Source organism: Mus caroli, unplaced genomic scaffold (assembly GCF_978045245.1).
Source record: "Mus caroli unplaced genomic scaffold, Mus_caroli_1 scaffold_1, whole genome shotgun sequence".
In the NCBI taxonomy this organism is placed as follows: Eukaryota; Metazoa; Chordata; class Mammalia; order Rodentia; family Muridae; genus Mus; species Mus caroli.
This window is the reverse complement of record NW_028227256.1, coordinates 15037930-15051460: the sequence shown is the minus strand read 5'-3', so window position 1 is coordinate 15051460 and position 13531 is coordinate 15037930. Positions and strand designations below refer to the sequence as shown.

The following is a 13531-nucleotide window of genomic DNA, read 5'->3' as shown; positions in this document are numbered from 1 at the left end:
CAGTTATGAATGTATGCACAGAATTATTAAATAAACATCAACAAATTTTCTTTTCTTTAAGGATCAGTACCACTGAACATAAACAGCATGTGCAAAGAATCCATGATGCCTTAAAACTTAGCAGGTTAATCCAGTGATTTATGATGCCAATGGATTAGAAGAGAACCTAAGAAAGCAAAACAGTGAAAACTATGATGATGCAACCCCAGTCTTATAACCCATTCATACAAAGTCAACCCCTTTCTTATATCATAATGGCTTTGGTTCTTTCAGTCTTGTGCAACAATTTATCCCTTTGACTTTCTATTTATCAAAATAATTCAATGCTATATCAAATAAATTTATAAAAATAACTGCTCCCATTTGCCAAAGGTGCTAGAAATTGTATAACATTATGTAAATTAATAACAAGAGAGGCCATGAATTTGAAAAAAGTAGCAAAATTATATAACAGGGTTTGGAGAAAGAAAATGAAAATACTGTAAAATTATCATAATCTTAAAAGCTAAAGAAATATTTTCAAAAGTCAAAGAAATTGGTCTTTATTTGCTTAAATTTTAAGAGAAAAATACTGTCATTATCTGTACAATGATAGGAATCCATTAATATTCATTTTCACATTATTTGTACTTTTTCTTGGATATGGACTGAATGAATAGATGGAAGAAATACACAAAATAGATATTCTAATGTATTTTTATTGCAATTTTTCAAAGTATGTGTTCTATATTAGTCAGAGGTTAACAAAGTTTCATAAGGCAAATACACATTTAGGAGAAAGAATGAGAAGAGAAACTTGCAATCATTGAGTTTTTGCCTCATCCAAAGTTTACATAGTGGATAGAGCCACAGATTTGGTGAAAGCATATTCTTATTCCCCATAGATAATTAAATGCTGTCTGGTGTGGAGGGAAACTGACACCTGGAAAAGTTGTGAAGAGAAAGTAATACTTTAAAAAATTAGCCAGAGAAAATCACTATGATAGAAAGAAGAAGAAAGAGGAGGAGGAGAAGAGGAGAAGAATAATAGGAAAAGGGAGAAGAGAAAAGGAGAGGAGGAGGAAGAGGAGGAGGAGGAGGAGGATAAGAAGGAGCAGGAGGAGAAGAAAGAGAGGAAGTAGAAAAAGTAGAATAGAAGAAAAGGCAAAAGAAGAAGAAACCTGATTAAAGATTTCAGTGTTGGTTGAGGGAAATACTAGCCAGACTCTTACCCAGGTCACAGAAGAAAGTGGGCTCCATTGCATCACCCTTATTTCCTTCTCCAGCTTTTTAAACGTTGTAATATTTAACCCTCACTATACAAATGCATGTACTGGGCAGCATTATTATAGCCATCTTACAGATGAGAAAAATGAAACCCTAATAAAGAAACTTCTAAACTCAATCCAAACAGAACCAAACCAAAACCAAAACCAGAACAACAAAAACAAAACAAAACAAAAACAAAAACAAAGTGAACAAACAAAATTATTACCCAACTTAGAAGTACAGAGGTGGAATTTAAGCTTGGTTCATTTGCATTAAAATCCATTTGAGTATTATACCCTATGCTTGACCAGTAATTAAACACTGTTCTTGGGTTTGAGTCTTATAGAAATAACCTTTATCATATTAGCATATTCAGCGCATAGGTTTGACATAGAGAGAATGAGCTGAGTAGCTGATATCAATTCTGGTTTTCATTGGGAATTAATATAACGAGATTCTTGTTCCACTCAGGTGTCCTAAACACATGAGTTTTTTTATATCTGTTTTCTGGATAAAACATGGAGAATGCAAACTTAAGACATGATTTCCTATTTAAGATTAACTTTTAGTGTGTGTGTGTGTGTGTGTGTGTGTGTTTGTGAGCATGCATGTGTGTCTGTGTATAAGTCTTATACATATAAGTAATAAGAAGGTCTTGGATACCTGGTATTGGATTTAGAGATGGTTATTGGCAGTCCAGGTGGATGGTGGAGTCACTTTCATGTCCACTAAAGAAGAATCAAGCTCTTATAACCACTAAGCCATCACTCCATGCCATGCATGCTTACATATAATAACAATAACAGTGCTGACATTGTCATTAGGGAACATGAAAATCTGTCATCAAGTCATCTCTTATCTTTGCAGATGGTCTGGGCCTCTTCCTACCTCGTTGGCTGTGATGTTGCAGCTTGTCGCAGACAAAAGGCAGCTACATACCTTTATGTGTGTCACTATTGTCATGAGTATGTAATGCCAGTTTATTATTCTTTCTAAATATCATATCTTCATAAAATAAGCTTGTCTAAGGTTTCAAATATTGTAAATTAATGTTCTAGGTTTTTTCCCCAGTTAGTTTGTTAACAAAATGTCACAAATATACCCCAAATGTTTGATTTTTCATCATGTTTTTACTAAGTAAGTTATCAGAGATATACACATTTGGACAATTTATTGGTGATTCTAGTCATTCACTGGAAAGTGTTATCATACAGGGAAGTGAATTTGAACTGGGTTAGGCTAGGAAAGTATATGCAGGCAAATGCTACTCCCTGTGCTAAGCGTTGGGATCCCTATGTTGACTTGTGCATTTCCTTTAGAAATAAATTTTATGTTACTCTGAGTGACATAAAGACAATGTTTTAACAGAGAAACAATTTTAAAGGCAATATATATATACATATATATATTATGTATACATATATTACTTGCATACAAACATATGCATACATATAATGCAAAAATAAAAACCTTTTTTAATTGGGTATTTATTTCATTTACATTTCCAATGCTATCCCAAAAGTCCCCCACACGCTCCCCCACCCACTCCCCCACCCACCCACTCCCAGTTCTTGGCCCTGTCGTTCCCCTGTACTGAGGCATATAACGTTTGCAAAACCAATGGGCCTCTCTTTCCACTGATGGCTGACTAGGCCATCTTCTGATTCATATGCAGCTAGAGACACGAGCTCTGGGGGGTGGGGGTGGGGTACTGGTTAGTTCATATTGTTGTTCCACCTATAGGATTGCAGATCCCTTTAGCTCCTTGGGTACTTTCTCTAGCTCCTCCATTGGGAGCCCTGTGATCCATCCAATAGCTGACTGTGAGCATCCACTTCTGTGTTTGCTGGGCCCCGGCATAGTTTCACAAGGGACAGCTCTATCTGGGTCCTTTCAGCAAAATCTTGCTAGTGTATGCAGTGGTGTCAGTGTTTGGAAGCTGATTATGGGATGGATAAGTTAAATGTACATAATTAAATGAGATGGATAAATTAAATGTACATATTCTAAATGCTACCATCACAGGTACTAGTCACAAAATCTAGAACATATAACCCAATTATTTCAGAGAAATCAGATGTACTTCCTTGAATTAGTGAATATATTTTTATAACTTTAAAAGTGGCACTAAGAGGGCTGGTGAGATGGCTCAGCTGGTAAGAGCACTGACTGCTCTTCTGAAGGTCCCGAGTTCAAATCCCAGCAACCACATGGTGGCTCACAACCCCCCATAATGAGATTGGATGCCCTCTTTTGGCATGTCTGAAGACAGTTACAGTGTACATGTGTATAGTAATAAGTAAATCTTTTTTTTTAAAAAGTGGCACTAAGAACTGCATATTACCTAAATAAACATTTAGATATTGATAGTCAAGAAGTTTTGCATTTCCTGAAACTTCAATATTTCATATCTATGGCTTTTTACTACACTCTTTCCCACACCCAGTACTTTCTTTAGGGTTTTTTTTTTTCATGTTTATGTGCTTTTGTGATTTATATAGTGTAAAATGAGGTAAAAAGATGCTAATGAATTGTGTACTTTTCCCACTAAACTCTGTATTTTCCACCACAATTTTCCAAGTTCTTGATTGAAGCAGTACTTGCCAGATTTGACTGTAAAAATATCCAGAGCCCTATTAGCACATGACTGCTCAAAGATAGGGAGAAATGAGTCCAAGTGTACATACACAGAACTGCTAGGGGATGAGTGCAAAGGCAGTGCTCCTAGCCACGAATCTATATCACAAAACCCTTGTAAATACTAGCTCTGTTTGCAAATACACTTAAACACCATCTTTTGAATTGGCTGCTGGCAGTAGATGTAAGTTAGTATTTTCCCATGGCAGTTTTCATTATACCTCAACTTCTTTTCTTTTTTTAAAGGGGAAATCATCAAGATACACTAAATATGCCCTATAAGGTGGGCTCAGCATGTAACGATTGTCCCAATAACTGTGAAGATGGACTGTGCAGTGAGTGGCCTTTGTTGTTTAATTTAGGTTGCCTGAAGTTGGCATACTAATATGGGGAACACACATCCTTTAAGTGGAGCATTGACCTGCGGTCTATATTTCTGTGACTTTCATCTTAATATATCCATTATTTCTGCTTCTCTTCTAACACCCAGAGTAATCCAGCCTCTTTGACCTTATCACTGGAGGGCAGAGTTAGAATATCTATATATGAAAACTTACCTTCTTACCCAAAAGTTTAAAATTATGAATTAGAGGCATTCTAGATAAATTATTAATATGTGTGACTACTTTTCCCAGACACTTCCTGAGATACCTTATTGCTGACCACAAACTATTCCTTTAAGTTTACCAGTCTCTCTGAAATGCTTACTGTTCTATAACCCTCAACTTGTCTGTAATAGATCAGTGTGGATTTTTTTTTTATTATCACTTTTATTTTTTTTTAAAGTCAAGTCATGGCATTTCCCCATTCCACAGTTCCTCATCCCATTTCTCCTCCCCCCATCACCAACAGGATGTCCATCCCAGTGGCAGGCCTCCCCACTTCCTGGGTCTCAAGTCTCTGGAGGGTTAGGTGCATCTTCTCCCACTGAGGCCAGACTAGGCAGTCCTCTGCTGTATAAGTGTCGGGGGCCTTGGACCAGCTCATGTATGGTGCCTGGATGACTCAATCTGAGAGATCTCAGGGGTCCAGATTAGTTGAGACTGCTGGTCTTGTTATGGGATCACCCTCTACCTCCATCCATCCTTCCCCTAATTCAACCACGGGGTTCCCTGACTTCAGTCCAATGTCTGTTCTAAGTGTTTGCCTCTGTTTCACTCAGCTGCTTATTGGACCTCTCAGAGAACAGCCATGCTTTGCACACCATAGCATTAGTAAGTGACAGGTCTTGGAACCTTCCCATAAAACGGATTCTGAGTTGAAATGATCACTGGACCTTGTTTCTCTGTCTCTTCTCTGTAACTGTGGGTTAGTAACCTATCCCTCCACTTGATGCCCTGTCTTTCTGCTGGAGGTGAATTCTACAAGTTCTCTTTTCCCATTGTAGGGCATTTCATCTAAGGTTCTTTCCTTTGATTCCTGACAGTCTCTAACCTCCCATGTCTCTGGTACTTTCTAGATCCCCCCCCCACCTCCTACACCCCATGGTTGCATATTTCCATTCATTCTGTTGGTCCTCAGAGTTTCTCTTCTCTTTCCCCCACCTCATACCTTATCATATTCCCTTTTCCTCTTTCCCCTCCTTTTCCACCCAGGTCCCTCTCTCCCTTTGCCTTCCATGGTGATTTTCATCTCCCTCTCAAGTGGGATTGAAACATTCTCACTTGGTCCCTTCTGCTTGTTAACCTCCTTGAATTCTGTGAATTGAATTCTCTACTTTTTTTTTTTTTTGACTAGTATCCACTTATTAGTGAGTACAGACCATGCATGTTTTCAGGTCTGAGTTACCTCACTCAGGATGATATGTTCTAGTTCCATCCATTTGCCTGCAAAACTCATGATGTCCTTGTTCTTAATAACTGAATAGTATTCAATTGTGTAAATGAACCACATTTTTGTATTAATTCTTTGTGCATCTGGATTGTTTCCAGCTTCTGCCTATTATAAATAAGGCCACAATGAACATAGTGAAGCAAGTGTCTTTGTGCTATGGTAGGGCATATTTTTGGTATATTCCCAGTAGTGGTATAGCTGGGTTTTCAGGTAGAGATATTTCCAATTTTCTGAGGAACCTCCAGATTGATATCCAGAGTAGTTGTACCATTTACAATCAGTGTGGAATTTTTGTAAGCTGACCATTATTCTTCTTCATTAGCTCAGGATCTATCCAATACTGGATTTATCTGATCTCTCTTATATTGCCATACAGATATACTACTCCTTAGCATATGCCTAAGGAACTTGGCATTCTTCTCCACATATTCTTGTGTAATAGTTGTCATTGGCACTCCACTCACAATAACTAGGAAATGAAAATATGAACCTCTTCCATAGATTAATGGATAGTGAAAATATGGTATGTGTATACACTATGGAATTCTGTTCATCCTGAAAAAAAAACTTGAAATAAAATATTTTTCAGAGAAATTGGTGAAACTGGAAAATACTGATTGAGGTAACCCAGGCCCAGAAATTAAATGCTGCATGTTCTCTCCTGTTTGTGAATCTTAATTCCAAAGTTTTGGATGCATGTACCTCCTGAGGTAACCTACAGAAATAAGGAAAGTAAGAGAGACCACAGTGTGGATGCATGTACCTCCCGGGGTAACCTACAGAAATAAGGAAAGTAAGAGAGACCACAGTGTGGATGCATGTACCTCCTGAGGTAACCTACAGAAATAAGGAAAGTAAGAGAGACCACAGTGTGGATGCATGTACCTCCTGAGGTAACCTACAGAAATAAGGAAAGTAAGAGAGACCACAGTGTGGATGCATGTACCTCCTGAGGTAACCTACAGAAATAAGGAAAGTAAGAGAGACCACAGTGTGGATGCATGTACCTCCCGGGGTAACCTACAGAAATAAGGAAAGTAAGAGAGACCACAGTGTGGATGCATGTACCTCCTGAGGTAACCTACAGAAATAAGGAAAGTAAGAGAGACCACAGTGTGGATGCATGTACCTCCTGAGGTAACCTACAGAAATAAGGAAAGTAAGAGAGACCACAGTGTGGATGCATGTACCTCCTGAGGTAACCTACAGAAATAAGGAAAGTAAGAGAGACCACAGTGTGGATGCATGTACCTCCTGGGGTAACCTACAGAAATAAGGAAAGTAAGAGAGACCACAGTGTGGATGCATGTACCTCCCGGGGTAACCTACAGAAATAAGGAAAGTAAGAGAGACCACAGTGTGGATGCATGTACCTCCCGGGGTAACCTACAGAAATAAGGAAAGTAAGAGAGACCACAGTGTGGATGCATGTACCTCCCGGGGTAACCTACAGAAATAAGGAAAGTAAGAGAGACCACAGTGTGGATGCATGTACCTCCCGGGGTAACCTACAGAAATAAGGAAAGTAAGAGAGACCACAGTGTGGATGCATGTACCTCCTGGGGTAACCTACAGAAATAAGGAAAGTAAGAGAGACCACAGTGTGGATGCATGTACCTCCCGGGGTAACCTACAGAAATAAGGAAAGTAAGAGAGACCACAGTGTGGATGCATGTACCTCCTGGGGTAACCTACAGAAATAAGGAAAGTAAGAGAGACCACAGTGTGGATGCATGTACCTCCCGGGGTAACCTACAGAAATAAGGAAAGTAAGAGAGACCACAGTGTGGATGCATGTACCTCCCGGGGTAACCTACAGAAATAAGGAGAGTAAGAGAGACCACAGTGTGGGGCTGACAGCTCTAGAAAAGTGAATAGTGGGACACAGGCACGATGAAGGTGAAAATGGCAAATATAAAAAGGAGACTATAACTGGGGATAAAGGAAGAAGGGCAATATGTAGGGAGAAAGACGACTGAGGAATATATAACAGTAAGGTTGTTTTAAAAATATGTGGAAATATTTTATGTTTAGTTCAAAATACATACACAGTTTAAATCTAATTATATGACTTGGAGTAATAATGCTTCCCCCAATGCTTCTTTCTCCCCAAATCATAGACTATCTAACAAAATCTTGAGAGCCAGGAATGTGACACCTTCCTTCCAATTGTTGGTCAGGAGTGTCTAAGAGACTCAAACACAATAAAGTCTATTTCCAATGCCTTGCCTGCCAGCCAGAACTTTAAGGGAAGACCCTGATGCTGAAGATAGTACAGGCTTTGGACACAAAAATCAAAGAAATTAAGCTTGGATTGTGAATGTCACAATCTGACAAGGCTCCAACTCTATAGACAAAAACCTATAGGCAATTAGTGATTGTTTTAAAAGGGAGTATAGTCCTGCAACTTGGAGACCTCTCCTTTTCTAAAGAGAAACAGGGGAGGAAAAGTAGACGAGAGATTGCAGGGAATGGAAGTTGTAGAGGGAGAGAGGAAAAATGGGAGAAGAGGAGGATAGAAAGTAGAAACATTAGTTGGGATGTAAAATAAATAATAAATTAATTAAAAATAGCCAAAGCATTCTTGAGAAAATGTGAGGGACCAGGCCTTGCAATACCAAGCTTTAATATATACTACAAAACTATATTAGTCAACAGGACAGTATTAATAGAAAAATATGCCTCTAGAGCATATGGGACAGAATACAATGGGCAGAATATAAGTAAAGTTGTGCAGCTATAAAGAGAAAGTAATAAAAAATTTAAAAAGGAAAAAGAAAAGGAAATAAGTGGAAAGGGAAGGAAAGAAGGAAGGAGAGAGAGTGAGAGAGAGAGAGAGAGAGAGAGAGAGAGAGAATAAATGAATGAATAAGGAAGAAAATCAGATTTTTTTAGGGATGAGACCCATAATAGGTTATCCAAGTCTTGACACATATATAAAATGTAAAGAAGAGTCATCAATTAAAGAGAGACAGAGGAAGAAACATTGGTGGGATCCTATGAGGAAGAGTAAAGGATAAAAATGATAAATACTATACATAAGTATCAAAATTTAAAATATTTTATTATTAATTTAAATTATAAGTTAAATATTATAACATATAATTCATGCCACTTATGAAACTAGCACTCATAAAGAGAGTCCCATTTTTTTCCCATTCTATCAGTCATTCATAAATAAAGTATGTGTGTTTGGTCTACATCTTAAATTTACTCCTCTGTTTGTTGAATTTCTTCATGGACAATATGTCCGTTGATGACAATGGAGTGTTAAAGTCCTCATGCATCACTTCTTGGAAAGCTACTAATATTTGGTTTGTATATTTAGAAGCTTTTATGCATATGCACTTAGAATTTTTATTATTTTACCCACTTACTGTTTATCATTACATAACGACCTTCTTTGATTTTTCCTGAAGTCTATTTTATCTGATATTAATGGAGTGACACTTGCTTTCATCTGAATTTTATTAACATGGAATATCTTGATTCATTAATATACTATCTGTTAGTGTGAATCCCCAGAGATTTTCTTGCAACCAACATATATTTAAGCATTGTCTTGTTTTCTGTTTGTTCACTTCCTATGTCTTTTAGGTGGAAAATGAAGATTAATTTATTTACATCAATAATGATGTCATTGTTCAAACTTGCTTTTTAGTTTTCAAATAACCCATTTTCTTCCACTCACAGAGCCTTCTTGCAGTTAGATTACTTAATATAATAGTACATTTTGATATCTGACTTATTTGTTTGTTTTCTATTAAAGATGTTTTCTTAGCAATTGTTGTCAAAGGAACTTAGCACCAGATGTGAGGTACCCCCTGTTACATTTTGTATTATAGAATTTAGAAATAACAGAAACTTAGATAAAATAATAAAAATAAATGGAGGATACTTTGATTTTTTAAAAGACTATATTTGCAGACTGTTTTCTCTTCTGTTAGATTCTTATTACATGTCAAACTTTACATCTTTCTAAATCTCTTACTTCAGTATATTAAAGAACCTGTTATTAATTTTACTATTTTAGTTTTAGTATTTATACTAAAGAGATGGGTAGCTTATGCATTACATTTGTAATATTGGAGTATCCTGAATTTGTGTGCAGAATTACTATTTTCACTGAATTTTATACTTCCCAGGATTTCCACTGTTCATTTTATAGGTAAATTTGTTCAGCTTAAAGAATCACCTGCAGCATTTTTTTTCTATAGGACAGGCATAGTAAAAATTCCCTTTGACCTAATTTTTCTCATTTTGTATTTATCTTTCCTTCATTTACAAACATAACATTGGCAGATACAGAAACCCTGCTTCACAGTTTCTTTCCTTCCACACTAAAAAAATGTTCAAGTCCCTGTTTTCCTAAGATGCGGGGCATGGAATATGTCAGCACACTGCTCTTGAGAATCTCCTTTCTAACTTTCCATTTTGAGTCGCTGATTATACAACGTATCACGATATATGTTAGGTTAATTAAGGAGGGCAAACGTGACTTTCCTATACTTGGATAATATTACTTTGTACTGGTTAAGAGTGAACACTGTCTTTTGCGACATCAGAGGGATGGTGGAGGATGTTTATAGTGACCTGAATGACACAGGTCTAGAGACTCTGTTCATTAACAGTGACTTAGACGTAGGAGCTGGACAATTCCTGATACTGGATTTCTCCATGTTGAGTTTCTTTTTTTTTTTTTTTTAATTAAGACATTTTTATTAGATATTTTCTTCATTTACATTTCAAATGCTATCACCAAGGTCCCCTATACCCTCTCCGGCACTGCTCCCCAACCACCCCCCCACACTCCTGCTTCCTGGCCCTGGCATTCCCCTGTACTGGGGCATATAATATTCACAAAAGCAAGGGCCTCTCCTCCCATTGATGGCTGACTAGGCCATCCTCTGCTACATATGCAACTAGAGACACGAGCTCTGGGCGTACTGGTTAGTCCATATTGTTGTTCCTCCTATAGGGTTGCAGACCCCTTTAGCTCCTTGGGTACTTTCTCTAGCTCCTCCATTAGGGGCCCTGTGTTCCATTCAATAGATGACTGTGAGCATCCACTTCTGTGTTTGCCAGACTCTGGCATAGCCTCACAAGGGAGAGCTATATCAGGTCCTGTCAGCAAAATCTTTCTGGCATATGCAATAGTGTCTGGGTTTGGTGGTTTATGAGTTTCCTAAAGAGATCCAAGTACATGGCCTGGACTTAATTCTTTGCCTCACAAGCAGGAGGATCTCTCTTTATGCTGTATTTCTTTATGTTGAGGAAGAGGCTAGCATGGCAATTCTTCAATTAGTTTGAATGCTTTCCCTATTTTCATACCATAAAACCAAGTACTGAGATCTCACAGATGATGAATTTCTTGTGATGATAGTTTCATGCCTGATTAGGCACTGAAATGAATGTGTCTTTAGAGAAAGTTGGTTGGAAAGCACTTTTTCTTTTTTCTTTTTCTTGGATCTATGGGAGTCATGTGGAAGCATAGGGAGAAGTATTGCAGGCCACAAGGGGGATAGGGAGTCCACAGGAAGACCAAAAGAGTCAATTCACCTGGACCCTTGGGGGCTCCCAGAGACTGAACCACTAACCAAAGAGTGAGGATGGGCTGGATCTAGGCTCCTGGAAATACATAGCAAATGTGTAACTTGGTCTTCATGCAGGTCCCCAAACAACTGGAGCAGGGGCTGTCCCTGAACCTGTTGCTTGGATATAGTTCCCCCAGCTGGGCTGCCTTGTCTGGCCTCAGTGGGAGAGGATGAGCCTAATTCTGTAGAGACTTGATCTGCCAGAGTACAGTGATACCAAGGGGAAGCATCTACCCTCTCAGAGGAGAAAGGGATGGGAGAAGGAGGAGGAAGGAGGACCTGTGGAAATGGGATCCTGGCAGGAGAGGGGGACAGATATAGGGATGTAAAGTAAAGAAAAAAATCAATTAGTGGAAAAAGAGTAGATCCTTCAGTGATAAACCTCAAATACATTTTTAAAAGTGACTGAAATGTCAGTGTCTTATCATAATGTTAATGGTAATATTGTTCTCAAAATGACAGAGAAATTGCAAAGATTACTTATCTCCAGTCTGTTCAGGTGCAGTGTCACCAATTACAAAACTGATATTGAATAAACATGCTTCATAGCATGTCAAGCACTTTCTCCTTTCCTTCATGAGGATCTGATTCAACATGTCAATTGTTTTGCATTAACCTAAAAAACTAACCTTAATCAAGTTAATCCTTTATTATATAGAGCTTTTTTCTTGACGTATGATGTCTTTATTTAATGGTTACAACTGTTTTAAGCACATTGTTGCATACCATTCTTTTTGTTTTCCAGCTAACCCCTGCATTTATTATGATGAATACAACAACTGTGATAAGCAAGTAAAACTTTATGGGTGCTTACATCCAGCTGTCCAGCCATTCTGCAAGGCTTCTTGTCTGTGTACAACTGAAATAAAATAACCTAATGTTTGCTACTATGCTCTGAAGATAAAGTATGTTTTCAGGATCAATTATTTCACCTTAATGTAATGTACTGTAAGACTTTGTACTGAATTTCATTTGTTTTGCTTTTTAATTATGCTCAAGAACTTAATATTTTACCATCATTTATAGACATCAATATATTTTCATCAATTCTGTGCCCAGTGCATGTAGTAAGTTTTGTTAAGCTTTAAATTTCATTGTTTAATGAAAGGGCAAGTCAAATGCTTGCCCCAAATTTAATACATGTGATTTGTGATATGTAGCTAAACTTAATCTAGCCAATGAATGTTCTTCATCTGTAACTTGCAGTAAAATAGTTTTTACCTAACCCTTTTCCCAACATCTCCACTTCCCAACAACCCTAATATTTTTTTGTTTTAATGTTTAATTTTCATTCTATTTTAAATTGGACATTAAAAATATTTAGCAAACAAACAAGAGTCAGTCTTCAACTTGAAGTATAGATATGACTCAACTAAGAGTGGTCAAAATGTCTTCCCAACTCATTAGTATCTCAGCATGCATGTTTGTGATGTGGAAAATGAGAGTCACGCTGTCTTTGGGTTCCTTGTCCCTTCACCTATATTTCTCCTGTGCTCTCCTACACACTCCTGTTGCCCTGAGCACCCCATTCCTAGATTGTTGTGTATCTAAAACCATAATGAAATGACCATAACACCAGGCTGCCAAATTATTTGAAATACCTAATCCTTTAAATTATATTGCTTTACTAGAAAAACTATGTCCTAAAATTGTTCTGTATTACAGTTCTAATCAAAGAAAAAAAGTGTGTGTGTGTTTATTCATTTGCAGTAGGGAATCCCTGTAACCATCACAGTTAGCAGGAAAGCAATCACATGAAATTAAGACTATGCTGATGCTGGGTTAAAATTGGGTCCTATAAATGGCCCTGTGTAGAGTATAAATCAAACAAAACCTATAAAGGAACATAATAAATGATGATGCTGTGATATCTTCTTCATATACTCGTTTATTTTGAAGCCTTGAACCTTGTCAGTTCAAAAGGGATATAAAAGTCTGCAAATCTGAATAACAAAGGAACATTGCAAGAAATACAGAAATGTACAAAGTCTGATATTTTGTATTTTTCTTTGCACTGGAAATTTTTTTAAAAAATCACCTTATTCTTCTGAAAATGGTTCTAGTGCAAAGTTCCTCAAGGTCCTGCTTCTTTCTTGATTTGTCTTTTTTTTCATACACACAGTAAGTGGAAGTGAATTCAGCCATGTTTACCTTCAAAGATGGAGTTTTATGTAATCCAAATGTGATTTATTGGGATGTATTTCCATAAACTGCGAGGC

The 13531-nt window shown here is 37.4% G+C and overlaps 1 protein-coding gene across 1 annotated transcript in view; it reads left to right on the top strand.

Annotated features, from left to right (window-relative positions):
* The window catches only part of Crisp1 (cysteine rich secretory protein 1), a 28594-nt gene extending 16409 nt beyond the window's left edge, over nt 1-12185 (top strand). The window contains exons 5-7 of the mRNA XM_021174043.2: nt 2116-2213; nt 4132-4220; nt 12058-12185. Of these exons, the coding sequence (XP_021029702.2) occupies nt 2116-2213; nt 4132-4220; nt 12058-12185 (315 nt within the window). The remainder of the gene's footprint in view (nt 1-2115; nt 2214-4131; nt 4221-12057) is intronic.
* The last annotated feature ends 1346 nt before the right edge of the window (nt 12186-13531 follow it).